The 15,130-nt window shown below is 38.4% G+C and overlaps 3 protein-coding genes across 3 annotated transcripts; 1 reads left to right on the top strand and 2 right to left on the bottom strand.

The window, feature by feature from the left end:
• Positions 1-209: 209 nt before the first annotated feature.
• On the bottom strand, positions 210-8,166 carry LOC141908962 (F-box/LRR-repeat protein 6-like). Its single transcript, XM_074799270.1, has 11 exons — positions 8,052-8,166; positions 7,610-7,748; positions 6,139-6,552; positions 5,331-5,520; positions 4,955-5,086; positions 4,735-4,857; positions 4,332-4,496; positions 3,783-3,886; positions 3,395-3,557; positions 2,366-2,526; positions 210-1,976 (listed from the first exon to the last, which is right to left on the bottom strand). Exons 2-11 carry the CDS (start codon positions 7,732-7,734, stop codon positions 1,823-1,825), a joined length of 1,731 nt encoding a protein of 576 aa, XP_074655371.1. The 5' UTR covers positions 7,735-7,748; positions 8,052-8,166; the 3' UTR covers positions 210-1,822.
• A 166-nt stretch (positions 8,167-8,332) lies between these two features.
• Positions 8,333-12,064, top strand: LOC141908965 (protein STPG3-like). The gene is made up of 6 exons (XM_074799272.1): positions 8,333-8,365; positions 9,040-9,339; positions 9,825-10,036; positions 10,534-10,622; positions 10,886-11,003; positions 11,143-12,064. Exons 2-6 carry the CDS (start codon positions 9,041-9,043, stop codon positions 11,397-11,399), a joined length of 975 nt encoding a protein of 324 aa, XP_074655373.1. The 5' UTR covers positions 8,333-8,365; position 9,040; the 3' UTR covers positions 11,400-12,064.
• A 156-nt stretch (positions 12,065-12,220) lies between these two features.
• LOC141908968 (uncharacterized protein C1orf50 homolog) lies at positions 12,221-14,951 on the bottom strand. The gene is made up of 5 exons (XM_074799276.1): positions 14,831-14,951; positions 14,436-14,551; positions 13,964-14,050; positions 13,757-13,888; positions 12,221-13,222 (listed from the first exon to the last, which is right to left on the bottom strand). The coding sequence occupies exons 1-5, from the start codon at positions 14,868-14,870 to the stop codon at positions 13,064-13,066; spliced, it is 534 nt and encodes a 177-aa protein (XP_074655377.1). The 5' UTR covers positions 14,871-14,951; the 3' UTR covers positions 12,221-13,063.
• Positions 14,952-15,130: the final 179 nt, after the last annotated feature.

Raw genomic sequence — 15,130 nt, 5'->3', positions numbered from 1 at the left:
CTACAGCTGTAATAATTAATGGTTATTCGCCTGCCAGAGGAGATGTGCGATACAATTCAATAGACCTTTATTGAATAAGATTTTACATGGTCGTGAATTAGATTCCGAATAAATACCCAAATCCAAGACTCAGAAAACTCATGGAATGAACACAAACCTTGAATATAAATTGAATATTAACTCTCAAGAAAAGTTTCGTTTTATTCCATTATTTTATTTCTGACGAAATACAAGACTTTCGTGTACATCACGACTCTTCAAAAGAACGATATTTGAAGTACATATATTATTGAATGAAAGCGACTGATCCACACTCGTACATACGTCATCTATGTACAAAAACAATGTTACATTCAAATGCAGATTTCTGTATATAAAAAGATAGTCTAAATACCGTGAATCGCTTACAGTTGATCAAAAGCATCTGGGCAAAGCATTAGTCAATGAAATACCCATCTAAGTAGTAGAATAGCCCGTACACTCAAGACATGAGGAATAGATATTACGATCCATTACAGTTTTATATACAAATTTAAAAGATTAAAATCGATATTCATTCCATCAAAACATTTTAGGGGTCATTCATTTATTACGTACGCATTAGGGGAGGGGGAGGGGTCAGTGCAATTGCGTACTGTAATGCTTAATGTATATGAAAAAATGGCCGATTTTGCGTACCGAGGGGGAGGGGGGTCGAAAAATTCAAATTTTATGCATACGTAATCAATGAATGATCCCTAAAACAGAACGTTTAGTCTCTGTCCCTCACACCCGACGCTGGGCTCTAGAGAGTTTCAAACATTGTGTCTTACTTTTCTATTTGATACGTAAATTTCGTTTTATGATTTGTGGCGATTAGTGGATTCTATTCTCGATACCCATAGAAAATATGATTGTACAAACATGACAGACCAGCCACTCAAAATAATTGGGAGCAGCTTCCCGTAAATAATCAGGAATTGCATGAAAACAATACCGACATAATGTATACACGTAATACATGACACAATACAGCAAAACTGTTTCCAAAATTCATTCATGCAAACACAGTATATTTATATATATAATATTCTCTGCTTAAAATCTAAGGTGAACAATTGAATCTAAAACACCCACTTAATAACTTTTAATTCTCTTTTCCCCCGTCTACGACGATGCCTAACTGAAACTGAGTCACATAAACACCGCTCGGAATCACTACAAATAAATTATTGTAATTAAATATTACAAACTTTTTAGTAAGCGAAATGCATGTACGTAACTATGACGACGGCATCATCTGATCTAGTTATGAATAGTCAATCGTAACACCACAAATACAAACTAAAATCCTGAAATAGAACATACATTTGACTTCTTACCCCGTGCCGGTCAACTCGCAATTTTGTTATTCCATGTGTCAGATTTTTCCCACTTTCCATATATTTTTTTACAATTTTCATGTCTCGGTGCAACAACTTATGGTGTACCGATCTCAATCTGAACAGATGAAATAAAATTTCTGAAACTTCAATACAGCTTGTGCATAAATTCTGAGCTCAACGTGATATGGCATAAAATGGGAATAAAAATATTATGCCGCGACACTTCTCTTGAATTTGTGACAATTTCCATGATATTTCAATTTGAACTTCAGAATCATTTCAAAGCAGAGATCCATTTTTCACATAAATCCGACCCTTGTATTCTCAACTCAATATTCGATCCACCGAGCAATAATAAATCGTCTGCCGAATTTGCTGAGTAAGGTCCACAGTTAAACTGAACGCCTATAAATTCACGCACTTGTTACGAACGGGCGAATAAATCAAATCTCTTCGTATCATAAATCGTTCGATTCGGAGCAAATATCGTCGATATTATCGATAAGTTCAGTGAGTTTATCGCCTTCGTAAAGACGTTTCATTCCACGCGGTAATCCCCGACACGACTGCAAATTCAACTCTTTCAGATTCGGACAAGTCAACAACAACGACCTGAAAATAGTCGAAATAAAGACCGGTTATGATTTATATTAGTATATGCTGTACAGCGTGATGACCCCCACATGGCTCAACAGATATATTAGGATAAGTAGACCTAAAGACGTCTCCCTTTAAATTAAATCTATGCGCGAGGTGATATTGATGTGCACCAATGTCGGAAAATTTGACTCAGACAATCAGAACCAATGTCGGAGAAATCTGTTAGGGGACAAATTTCTCCGACATTGGGACTTAATCACAAGGACCCAGTTCCACAGTCGTGAGTTAGAGTTAAATCTTAACTCACAACTGTGGAACTGGACCAAGCTGATTTTTCAAATCTGTAAAAATAAAATCCCCTATATTTCGACTGATCCCTACGATAGGTAGAGATAGACTACCTGATTCTGTGACAATCGATTGACGTTCCGCTGAGATTCAATCGTTCTAAGGCGACCGGTTGTTCCGTCGACATTACAGACAGTTTCTGTATCGCGATATCTAACGACATACCCGGGTAGACATTCCACGCTAGATCAAGTTCTAGTAAACTATGATGCCACTAAAAATGAATATTAAGATCGGAAACTTCAGCAGGACTCAAAATTCACCAGAAAAAGAATAAGGGCCCCATGTACGCAAATTCAAGCACGAATATATAATACTAAGAAATGGTCAATTTTGGACATAAAACATTGACTAACATCATTTACTGGTGGTTCAATAGTTGGATAATAGTCGTCAGCATGTATTTTCAAACTGCTGAGCGATAAAATTGAATTTGAAATACAAAATTAGCCGGTTGTTTTTCCTCTAAACGATAAAAGTGAATCACTTATGATGGTTGAAATTAATGCATCTTTTAGACATGGATTAACCCTTTCAGTGCTGACTAATTAATACCCTATAGTGCTAGAGAAAATTCTAAAAAATTCCACCCTAGTGTGTTGAACAATGGGAATACCACTATAGTGCGTCTACACCGCAGTGCGGTGTATCGTTAGTTACTAGTATTTCACTATGTTTGACACTTGCTGCCATTTTTCAATAGAGATAATTACAAATTACTAATTACATCAATACACCGCAGTGCGGTGTACTAGCAAAATCCATCACTGATTTATACACCGCACTGCGGTGTAGACGCACTGAAAGGGTTAACCTTCACAAAACCCTCCATCAACGGCCACACGGTTCCAGCTGCGGGGTTAGAATCGAATCCCGATACAGCTTAGATATTACCTCCCGAATGATGCTAGGGTTAGATTCCCTCATGCAACACAAGCAGACAGTATAATAACCTATAAGAAACTTAACTCAAATATCTTGGTTTTTCTCTTTTAAGTTTGAATTTCCTGCCATGATAACGATCATTTCAACTATAGATGATTATCAGCATGTTTCGCCGCATTTGATTAAACGACACAAACCTTTTGAAGTATGACCTGAATTCCTTCATATTTAGTGACAGGACTGTGTGAGACATAAAGATATTTCAACGATTTCGCTTCTAGCATGTAAACGCAATCAGCCGTTAGATTACAACAGCCGCGTACATCGAGTAACGACAGATTCGTCGCATTCTTCAGAATTCTGTAAAATAATCATCAACTCTGGATAACATTTCAAACAAGCCAATGAGGCAATGACTCGTTCAGACAAACCCACATTAATTGAATTCATTTTACATGTACCAGGCTGGCCACATTCCTCCCACTTACAAATGCTCTGAGGTTTTCCTGATTTTAACGTAAATTTGAATCTTTTTTCTCGTAAAAATTATTACGGTTAAACGTTGCTATTTGCGGTATTATTTACCTGCAGAGGAGATCATCATCGACAAGTAGACTAGAGTTAACAGATGCATCATTGACTGATGCGACGCTGAGCTCACGTAATGCCGGGAAACCTAATGATTCATCCTGAAATACGAACAACATAAAACATACGTATCTACAGCTGAATGTTCATTGAATCGACGTAAATCAAGGTCCCTACAGATCAGTCATTCTTGGTATAAGGAGTATTAAAGGAGAGAATTTCGAATTTTGAGGAAGCGTTTGTTCACTTTCATATCACAATTACTGCAGACTTCTCCTAAATCAGTACTCTTTATCACTGTAAACCATTAATTAATTCAGTGGTTTTGTAATAAAATTTTTTTATTTCAAGACTACCGGTAACTAAATTCAGTTTCTAATTTGGCAACCACCTAGTAGGATAAAAACAAATCCCAACTGTAACCTGATTTAGGCGTAGTTTACTGTACAACTACAAACTAGCCAGAAATTTCTAATTGCCTATTTCTTAGAATTGAAGGAATTAACAATTTTTGTCTTTTCAAAATCGAATCTTTTCTCGCCCAACCTTTTTATCCTTGGTGGCGAATACTGGACGGATTTTCGTATTGGCCATCATGAGCACTTCGAGTTTCGGACATCCTTCCTGAAACTTTTCCACATTCATCGAAATATAACCCGTCATTCCTGTTATATTAGATATGTTCAACGATCGTAGATTTCGACAATTCTCCTATTCATGAACAAAGATGAGTGAAATTTATTAGACTTTCAACTTCTTATTCACCTGGGGCCGGTTCCATAGTCGAGACTTAAGTCCAAAAGTGGTCTTAAATCTTAAGACTGGTCTTAAGTTGTTAGATTAGCTATATAACTATAAGAGCCTTAGACTAGTCTTAAGTCTAAGTCATGGACTATGGAACCGGCCCCTGGACAAGTGAATCATTTAAAATGCAAATTTTCGAACGTACCATAATCCCGACGAATATCGCGTAGAAACCAAGAAGGTTGTTGTTGCTCAAGTCGAGACCAGTCAACGTCGAACCCTGTTTACTGATGAGATACCTCAACGATTGAGCAGAAATCATATCAGCCTAAAAAATGCAGTACTCTTAATTTAGACCATTTTTCAAACGCAATCCAAATGCTTCACTAAGGGGGGACATTTTATTGATATTATTGGTAACTTACACTTGTATCTGATAGGCCAACAAAGCGTACAGACGGACATTTATCGACGAGCTCTTTTAAACTGGATGATGAGATTTTTCCGCATCCGGATAAATTGATCGACTCCAACTCCAAACAACTGTCAACGATTGCCTGTAAAATACACAATGACAATACGATCGAAACACAGAAAGAACAAGAAGTTATTACGCTGAAGTTTCCTGCGATAAAGTTGTTCAAAAGTTGGTTAGAGATAACAGTGTCGGAGGGGTCTAAAAGAAAAGCAAGAGCATCTTCCAGATGACAATCAACATCAACAATCAGCCGGTTAAATCTCATTAAACTACTTTCGAACAACTGGTATAATAACTGTAGCCTCGAACGAATTGCTACGAACCTGAAAGCCGGAATTAGTAAGGTTTTTCCAGCCGGTTACATTCAGATGTGTACATCGCGTTAATCTATTACTGCACAACCAGTACATAGTTCTATCGGTTTGTGTAATCCAACCGTACGTTAAATCCACATCTCTCCATAGTGTCAACTGTAACGACGTATCGTGCCACAATCGACAAGTTCGACCAGCGCTAAAAAAAAAAAAACAATATTGTTTACGCGTACAATCAAAGCCAATTACAGTTAACACTGCCTCGAGAATCAGAGAATTCAGTTGAGACTCGGTAGTGTTGGGGGGACTGTTGTGAATATTTCAAGAGTTCAGAATCAGGAAAATACTTAGACGGTTTTTCGGGATAAATCTCAGCAAAAATTCACCCAAGATTAGAGCAGTTTACTGACAGTTGTTAAAATTCCCGAAAAAGTTTTCAAAAAATCCAACTAGAGCCCACAGTCCGCTGCAAGTATGAGTATATTCATAGTGCTGGTGACGGAACCAAATATATTTGTAGTGGCGCCGGTGACTGGACCAAATATATTTGTAGTGGCACCGGTGACTGGACCAAATATATTTGTAGTGGCGCCGGTGACTGGACCAAATATATTTGTAGTGGCGCTGGTGACTGAACCAAATATATTTGTAGTGGCGCCGGTGACTGAACCAAATATATTTGTAGTGGCGCTGGTGACTGAACCAAATATATTTGTAGTGGCACTGGTGACTGAACCAAATATATTTGTAGTGGCACTGGTGACGGAACCGTAAGTACGATTATATTTTTAGCCAGCAGCGAATGGGTTTAACTTACTTGATAAGGAATGGAATAGCTCCGGCCTCTTCTATGACATGAGTGAATATTTTAGTGAGCACCTCCGGCGGCATCCATTTACCCCACAGTTTCCCGACCGCATCCGACGGCTTACGTCCGTTGAAATGATTGATTTTCTTGTTGTTTGTTTTTTTCGACGATGGCGATATTTTTGCTAGTTGTTTCGGGCTGCTCGTCGACGGCGTATCGGCGGCGAAGTCTTCATCCTCGTCGTCGTCATCGTCGTTATCATCATCATCGCTGAAATAGTTTTTCGTTTTTTTCGATTTCGTCGCAGTTTTTCGCGTTGATTTTCGTTTCGTTTTGACGCCGTTTGTTTTCGTTGTCGAACGTTTCGGTTTTTTAGATTTCGGCGTATATTCATCATCGTCTTCATCTTCTTCAGAGTTTTTCCTTCAAGAGAACCGACGAATCATCAACGTTTACTAAACTTCAGGTCTTTCCAGTCTTGATTTAGAAAAACCCACAATATCATAGATTTTTTGTCTGAAACTATCCTTTCCTCTGGGGGCAGTTGCACAGCCATGACTTAAGTCCAAAAGTGTTCCTAAATCTTAAGTTGTTAGATTGGCTATAGAAATTAGTTGGTCTTGTGCAACCGGCTTCTGGTAATATCCCTTCAGGACTCCCTTACTATTTTAACTATCATTGTCATTTTAAGGGAAAGAAACCCTGGAGATAAGTGAAAGGATTCCACCCGAAACTAAAGAAAAAATCAATTAAAGTTGTCTCAATTGATTTCGTCGGTTTCTTTTAATGATAATCATCCATTCTCTTTTTCCTGGAACATACTCTTATTTCCAGGATGAAAAATATCCACATCCGGCAGGATTCTTATAGATCTAAGATTCCCTGACCCTTGACTAAAGATTCCCTGCTTGAATCATAAGATATCTAGAACAGGGGGGGGGGGAGGAAGGGGTTCAAGCTGATCCATGTTCAAAAACAACAAGACATCGACAATTCAAATCCCAACAAATCCAAAGACTTTCAATAAACAAAGTGGCTATTTTTACGTCGCCCGTAAGAATTAACTTCCAGCTTTATTTACGTCCGGGTAGGGATAGAGTTAGGGTAAGGTGAGGCTATATGTAGTTAAAACATTCGGCCGACTGTCAGCGAGCTCGGTGGTCTAGTGGTATGATGCTGCGCTAGTAATTTACTGGCCCGGGTTCGAGTCTCGCTCAATCCGCTCTATTTTTCTCTAACTCTATTCTCCACACTTTCCTTGAATTTTCTAAGTCGCGCACCTCTGTACGCATGCGCGTCAGTCATTAGCGTAGAGATCACAGTTTCGTAGGAACAGACGTAAATATAGCCGGCAGTTAATTCTTACGGGCCACGTAAGAATAGCCACTTTGTTCAATAAATAAGCCAGAATTCTCGAGCGCAGGGAATATCAAATCTAATAGAAAAAATGCGGGAACCTGATGATAACACACACACATACCCCGGATCACGATAATCAGAATCTCCAGAATCATCTGAAGACCATTCTTCACCCGGTTTAGCAATGAATGAGAACAGAGTCCGCGACGATTGCATCCCGAATAAACCACGTCGTTTCATCGGCATCTCATAAATCTAACCTGTTGTAACGAAAATAAAACACGACCAATAAAGAAACTGCGGACTGGGATTGCGTTGGACGGGTGTGAACTGAGAGTCCGGGAAGTGAAAAAGTGGCTGAAGCAATAGCATCACCAAAAGGATGGACGGCCATTTTTGAAATTTAATTCGTTAGGCCTACGTCCCTACAGTCCTACACCGACGTTATCAGTTAGTTTTAGTTTGAGAAGGAAAAAAAGAGCATTTAACTTTGACGGATTAGCACCAATAATCAATGCACCTATCATCTCTCTCGAAAAAAAGAATCCATCATCAAAACTGACCTTCATTCAGATATTATTTTGACTGTTTTAAATTGTTTTAAAAATCCATTCAGTTTTTTTGGCAGTTTTTGTTGAGAATTCGAGAATTCACAAAAAAGTGGAGGCGGAAGTAAAATAAGACTTTTGATAGGTTGTTTCCTAACCGCGGGAGATAGATATCCGGAGGCCTCCCACTCATTCCTCGCTTCCGTGTGTATACTACTGGAGCCGATTGAAAGTCCGTCATACGGCAGTTTAGGTTAACCGCCGAGAACAACCGAGCGTCATTGGATACAAAATGGTGGATGGAATGAACTAAATCGAATCGTACACAGGTAAACTAGAAATTACCATTTATCAGCAGCTCTAGCAACACGATCTAATTCGATTTGTAAATATCTACTTAAGGATGAATACAGACATTTTGAATGTGGAACTGACGTTAACCAAAACGTTGTTAGCAAGAACTGAAGAACCAGAATTAAATAGTGTGAAAATCTGTTAAAATTAAATGTTGGGTGACTGCAGTTTAGTAGGTGTCCCTATTGGTTATGTACCTAACCTTACCATAACACTATTCTTTAATAACACAAGCGCCACCCAGTGGATAGGTGACTCAAACTGCAGTTAGACCAAATGTTGTTGAAAATGCCTGGGATGGATAGAAAAAGGAACACACTGACTCTTCTGAATCTGGAGCCAGTGTGGAGGAGTCTGGAGTGACTGTCAGAGGTCACTGGAATTGGATGACCTTGATTTAACTTTTGACTAATAACCTAATCTCTCACTACCTACTGACTGTTATTTGATTAGGCCCTATATCTTTGTCAATCATCACACCACATTCTCTCTGACTCTGTCAATTCATTCTTCTTTTTGGAAGGTTAGGGATTCGAACCTGCTGATGGCATCACAAGACTCTATCAGTATCACTCAGGAGGATACTACTCGGAGTCGATAGTAGCGATTGAAATAAATGAATCTATTTTCCATTTAATATTTTTGACAGGATGGATACGACAGATCCCGCGAACTCTGATGATGCTGAAACCATCACAAATAAAGAAAACATCATCAAAGAAAACAGCAAATTATCCCATCAATCATCGGGATCTGGACCGGACATCATCCCTCACATCAATGATCAGGCATCTTCATTACAGTTTCCACGACTACCGAGTCCATACTCGCAGAGCGGCGTGAAACATGAATCTACATCAGTTTGTAAGAGTCCGTTCAGAGCGTATAATCGATCAAAGATTCCTCCAGCTATGGTGAAAATCGCTACCGTCACAATGGCCTCATCCAAGTAAGCAGTTACACGTGTTCCCTACAAAAGGTTCTACAGGGGCGACCTTCTCTTTCATCTTTACATCCACCCCTCAAAAAATCAACCACCCCTTGTAAAATATCTGCTGCCCCTAGGCTAACTTTTTCTTCTAATTTGTAGAATATCTGCAGTCCCTAGGCTAACTTTTTCTTCTAATTTGTAGAATATCTGCTGCCCCTAGGCTAACTTTTTCTTCTAATTTGTAAAATATCTGCTGCCCCTAGGCTAACTTTTTCTTCTAATTTGTAGAATATCTGCTGCCCCTAGGCTAACTTTTTCTTCTAATTTGTAAAATATCTGCTGCCCCTAGGCTAACTCTTTCTTCTAATTTGTAGAATATCTGCTGCCCCTAGGCCAACTTTTTCTTCCAATTTGTAGAATATCTGCTGCCCCTAGGCTAACTTTTTCTTCCAATTTGTAGAATATCTGCTGCCCCTAGGCTAACTTTTTCTTCTAATTTGTAGGCCGCGAAGTAGAAGAGATGTTCGACCATTCGTAGAAACTCCAACCATGCTGCGTAAAGTTGTCACTTACGACGAAGCGATTAATTCAAGGCCCCCGCTGCGTATCGATATGGAAGGTCCGACACCTTGGTCTTACACACCGATTAGCAAACCACTTCAAGAGAAAAACGCTCCCGCCTATTCGTTCGGGCGTAAATGTCACCCAGAAAAAGGTTTATAATCATAGCTTATTTAGTTTTAGAATGCATAGTTTTACTTATAATCCATAATGAAATAGAAATTCGAATAGTTATCAGCTTATGGCATTTAGTTTAATGCTTTAGTGTATAGCTTTGATATAGGCAAATTATGGATAACTGATGTCTGCAATATAGAAAACCATAGTCTGAATACCAGTCGTTGTTACCGGTTGTGGAACGACGGCTAGGTACTAGACTTGAGAAAACGTTTAAACCAGTGCATCAGGAATTTCGATTCGGGGAAAAATGAAACAAATTTGAACAAATTAAACAAGTTTAGTTCCAAGTTACGCTAGAATGGCTGTATATCAGGTTCATTGAAGTCTGCTTGCTATATACACTATACATGTATCTCTCATGTACTGAAATAATTACCGCTTTTGACATCGCTAAAATCTTGGTGGCTTCTGAGATATGGTCAGAGATGCGTAGGTCGGTGACGGGCCTTTAGTTTATTCTGCGTATTTTAGGTGGTGGTGGACGAACGTCATGGGAAAAACCATGGTTTAGCACTCCTCACATCTGGTGTGATAAGGTTGACTTCTATAGAGATCGAAAGGTACCGGTAGAATGAAATACTTATATACCCACAGGTCCAAACTGTGGGTGGGCATAGATCAGTCTTTATCATTTAGGATGTTTAAAGATCAATCGGAGATAACAATCTGGGGACAGTTTCACAAAGCAAAATTAACATTACTTTACTTAATGGCACAACTTTCTTATTTTTGATATGATTTGATGATTGTACGTAGCTTTGTAAAACCAGCCCCTGTGGACTTTTAAGTGGAATTCTGTGAGAATTTCTTTTTATTTTTTCAGTGGCCCGCTCCAACATCTTACCGGCACAAATCTCTACTGGGTAGGGGACAAAATTTTGTACCCGAGGCCCCATCGTTTACAATAGGCTCGAGACAAAATTTTTCAATATCGAAAAAAGGTTAGTGTCCAACAAGCGGACTAGGGATGGTAAAATCTGGAGGATTAATGGGATACCTGTTTGAGGACAACTCAACACCTGACCACCGTGTTAAAGTCCTCGATGTTATCTTTCTTATTTTTATTGAATCTGTTTCCAGGTTGTGAAAGTGAACCCTCTCCGAACGACTACAATCCAGAATACGCCGATCATTTGACGCACAGAACCGGCGCCGCATTTTCCCATCAGTTCAGACGCGGCGGCACTATCCTGTGGAACAACCCGGAGCCGACGCCCGATCCGTGTAAATATAATCCGGATATCAGCAAAAACCGGCAGCATCGACCGAATTTCAGCATCGGCGTCAAGAGACGGGAAATCGATCATAGTCTCGGCCCGTTCGCTTCCAAATCCTGAAACTACTCGTAATCACAGTAACCAATAAATTAATAATTACCATTCGTTAATTAAGTAGAATCGCCACTAAAAATACTCAACAAGGAACAAATTCTTTCTAAAAAGAATTTGATGTGTGATAAATAATTATATTTTAAGACATTCTTATGTTGCCACGTGGCTAGAGAGAGTAAAGCAGGGTAAAGTACTGTACAAATCTAATAACTGTAAACATTGAAATTTCCATCCATTATATCTAGGATTTTTACCGTTAAATTACCTTTCAAACTGCTAAGCTTTTTATAAATGACTGTGATAATGTTTTCCCGTTTTAATTACGATTTTCTTACCATGAATCAAATGTTGTTGATTAGATTGATTTATTTTTTCTATTAAGCTTTTCTTGCGTTGCTATTTTGCACCATATTGTTGAAATTGCACTGAATTTGTTTTATATTATCGTAGAATTATGTAAGCTACTGTACATCGATATGCACAGGGCGACATCTGGGTTAATGAAGAAATTCATTATTTCACCGTCCTCATATTTTTATATAAGGTCTTTTCTAGACTAGACAACTTATCCGGCAGATAAGTTCATGCGGTACATTTATTCTGCTTGGATTGCATAATATTGTTTGTAGATATCGGCGACTGTATATAATTTTTAAATGCATTTGAATTTTATGCACTATATATTTGTATTCAAATAGTGAATCAATAAATGTCTATTTTTGAATACTAAAATCTTATTGTGATTTCATTCCTTTTGTCCTATCGACTGTCAGATGAAAGCGAGATTGTAAATCCGATTGAAAATCGGGCAACAACTTTTTCAACAGTAAATTGATATCATTAACCATAAACTTTATTAGGATATATATATATATATATATATTATATAATTATATGCGGCATACGACAAGAGGAATACAGTCCGGGATCAGAAGGCAACCCTCTCAAATCACTGGTACAATATACAAGAAGTTGAGATCATAAAAATGAAAACAACCATCCCTATTAGATTTAGAAGGAAATTTCATAGGTGGGTGCCAGTTGTCAAAGGTTGGTTAGAGCATGGACTTCGTTTTAGAGTCCATGGTTTGAGTTGACCAGTTGACATAGTGTCAATTAAAAGTTACCATCATGGTATTTTTCCGCTGGTTGTATTTAGCCAACCTTTGAGCTAACTGGCCCCAGGTTTCAATTGGTCTCAACCGATTCCAGAATTCTCATTTCGACCAGATTATGCTCAATGAATTCAGGAATAGTCCACCCCGATATATCAGCATCCCTGCCTAATGCCGGGGTGTGGCATATCTTTATTTCATCTTGAATCTCGTCCGAATTATCTTGCATCGCCATACTCTCTATACCACCAAAATGTTCAATCACCGATGTGGGCAGTATGTCGACCATAGCACAATCAGTAAACTCAATAGACGCTGCCTGTAGAGAGTTAGTAATTTTGAACCGCTATTCCTAAACCGGAATAAGAAACTTGCTTTATAACGAGACCGTTCCAAAAAGCTTGCAACCTATTTACTCTCTAACCTACTATGTATCATAATCTGCGACCTCATCATGTTTCGTATAATCAGTTCAGACCCTTTTAACGCGTATCACAGATAAATCGCCGTAAAATCATTAAAAACCCATCATTCCGAATTAAAATCGAGTAAATATCACTTTTTATTTTCGATCGCGAGTTGAGCGTTTAATATTTTGTTGACGATCGCGTCGTCTTCTTCTCGTTTGCCGATGTTTTCGATGGAAGTCCACGACATGTCGAATTCCAATTTATACGCTCCTAGAAACACGTTCGGATTCGACGCGCCCCATTCCTGAAAATACGCGAAATACGCTTTATCAATCAAAATCTATAGAGCGCTTCAATTCAGGATGGCTCTAAAGCACTGTAACGAATTAATCCAACAGCGTCGTTACAAATCAGTCATTCTTGGATATAAGGAGTTTTTCAGGGAGAAAATTTTAAATTTCGAGTGCATCGCTTATATCCCAATTACTGTAGACTCCTGAATCGGAAATGTTTATCTCGGTAAACTGATAATTTTTGTAAGCAAATTCCTATCCTTTCTAACTTGGTAATCGCCTAATTGGGCAATAAATCCTGGTCCAACTGTACCGATTCAGATGTAGCCTATTTACTGTACAACTTCTAAAATTTCTTATTACCTTTTCCTCTAAAATTTAAGATTTTTAAAGGAGTTTCTGGAATTTTGCTCAAATTGAAGAAGTTTCAAGCATTTACCATTAAGAAGGAGTCTTTAACGAATCGAGGAGTCATAGGACCCTGTGTTAAAGAGCTGAAAGAAATTTTATCATAGTAAACCCGAATCATGAACATGTGGTCTTACCTCGGGGGACACGATCGATAAATAAGTTTGTCCGGATTTTTTTTCGTATAAGTAATAAATCGTGCCTGGTTTCTTCACCATGTTACATGCAGCATGGTGCAGGTCATTGTCACGTTTTGCTTCTTGTAAAATCTATTAAAGAAAAAAAAAATTCTTGTGAAGGTTTGCAGTAATTGTTTGAAAGCAATTGAAAGTTAGATTACTCACTGATTTCGCTTGTTCTTGGAGGAATTTGATCTGTTCAGCTATTACTCTTAGTTTATTACCAGCATTAGCACGGGTAAATTGATCAGCCTGAAAATACAAACAACATTGTACGGTTCATAGAACAATATTCGATTCTATAATCTTTTGTGTTTTGAAAGAATTGAACATAATACAACCAGGGTGGCCACTTTTATTTGACTTGCTTTTTACCTGACTAGGCACGTTGTTTTCCCCTGACTTAATCTGATCAGAATCTTATCAATTAACACAGTAAAATATGTAAGACATGGACAGAAACTGTTTGATTTTATGTGCAATCTAGCAATCTTAACAAATTTCTATGATTTATGGCTTTCTTACAATATCCGCTGACTTTTCCCCGATTTCCAGGCAAGTGACCACACTGACAACTGCAGAATATTTTACAATATTTCTTGACTCATAAAATTCAATGGTTTTCCTGTGTACTTACAGTTTGAACTTGTTGCGCCAACTCCACTAGATCATTAGGATCGCCATGTCTGGTTGTTTTATAAGGACAGACTAGTTCCATTCCACCAGGACGAGCAGTTGTCTCCACTGTCTTTACTGAAATTATAAATCAAATCCAAAATTAAATTGCGCAAACAGGACTCTCGCAACCGCAGCTGTTGCACTCCGTTTACTGCTTCCCGTAACCGTAGCCACAGCCAAATATTGTTGAAGGGAGCTTGAAAGTTTAACAAGACCTGCATGTCCACTCAGCAGGACGACAAAAATCTACCTTCTATTTCTAACTATTACTCTATCATACTCATAGAGTCTATGTAACTAGAGTAGAATTCTATTCATCATGAGATTACGATAAGCGTTTCAAGACATACTTACCAGTTGTAGATTTATCATTTGAAACTATGTTTGACATCATTTTGAACGGTTTTTTCGAGGTCTCTCAGACGCGTGTTCTCGCACGTTTACTACTGCCCTCAACTGTTAGTTATGAAATGACAGCTGAACCCGGAAATAGAAGTTTATATAAGGGCAAGTGGTGACTCGTGGCTAGTCGCCGGAGACAGAAATTGGATTGAAATTGAATTGACTGACTCCATTCAGTTCAGTTCGAATCCTGAATTAATGTACGTCGTTTCGATAATCCGCGTTTTACTACGAACCGCGATGCTCCATTTT

Source organism: Tubulanus polymorphus, chromosome 7 (genome assembly GCF_964204645.1).
Source record: "Tubulanus polymorphus chromosome 7, tnTubPoly1.2, whole genome shotgun sequence".
Classification (NCBI taxonomy): domain Eukaryota; kingdom Metazoa; phylum Nemertea; class Palaeonemertea; order Tubulaniformes; family Tubulanidae; genus Tubulanus; species Tubulanus polymorphus.
The sequence above is the reverse complement of the archived record's forward strand: the minus strand, read 5'-3'. Positions and strand labels throughout refer to the sequence as shown.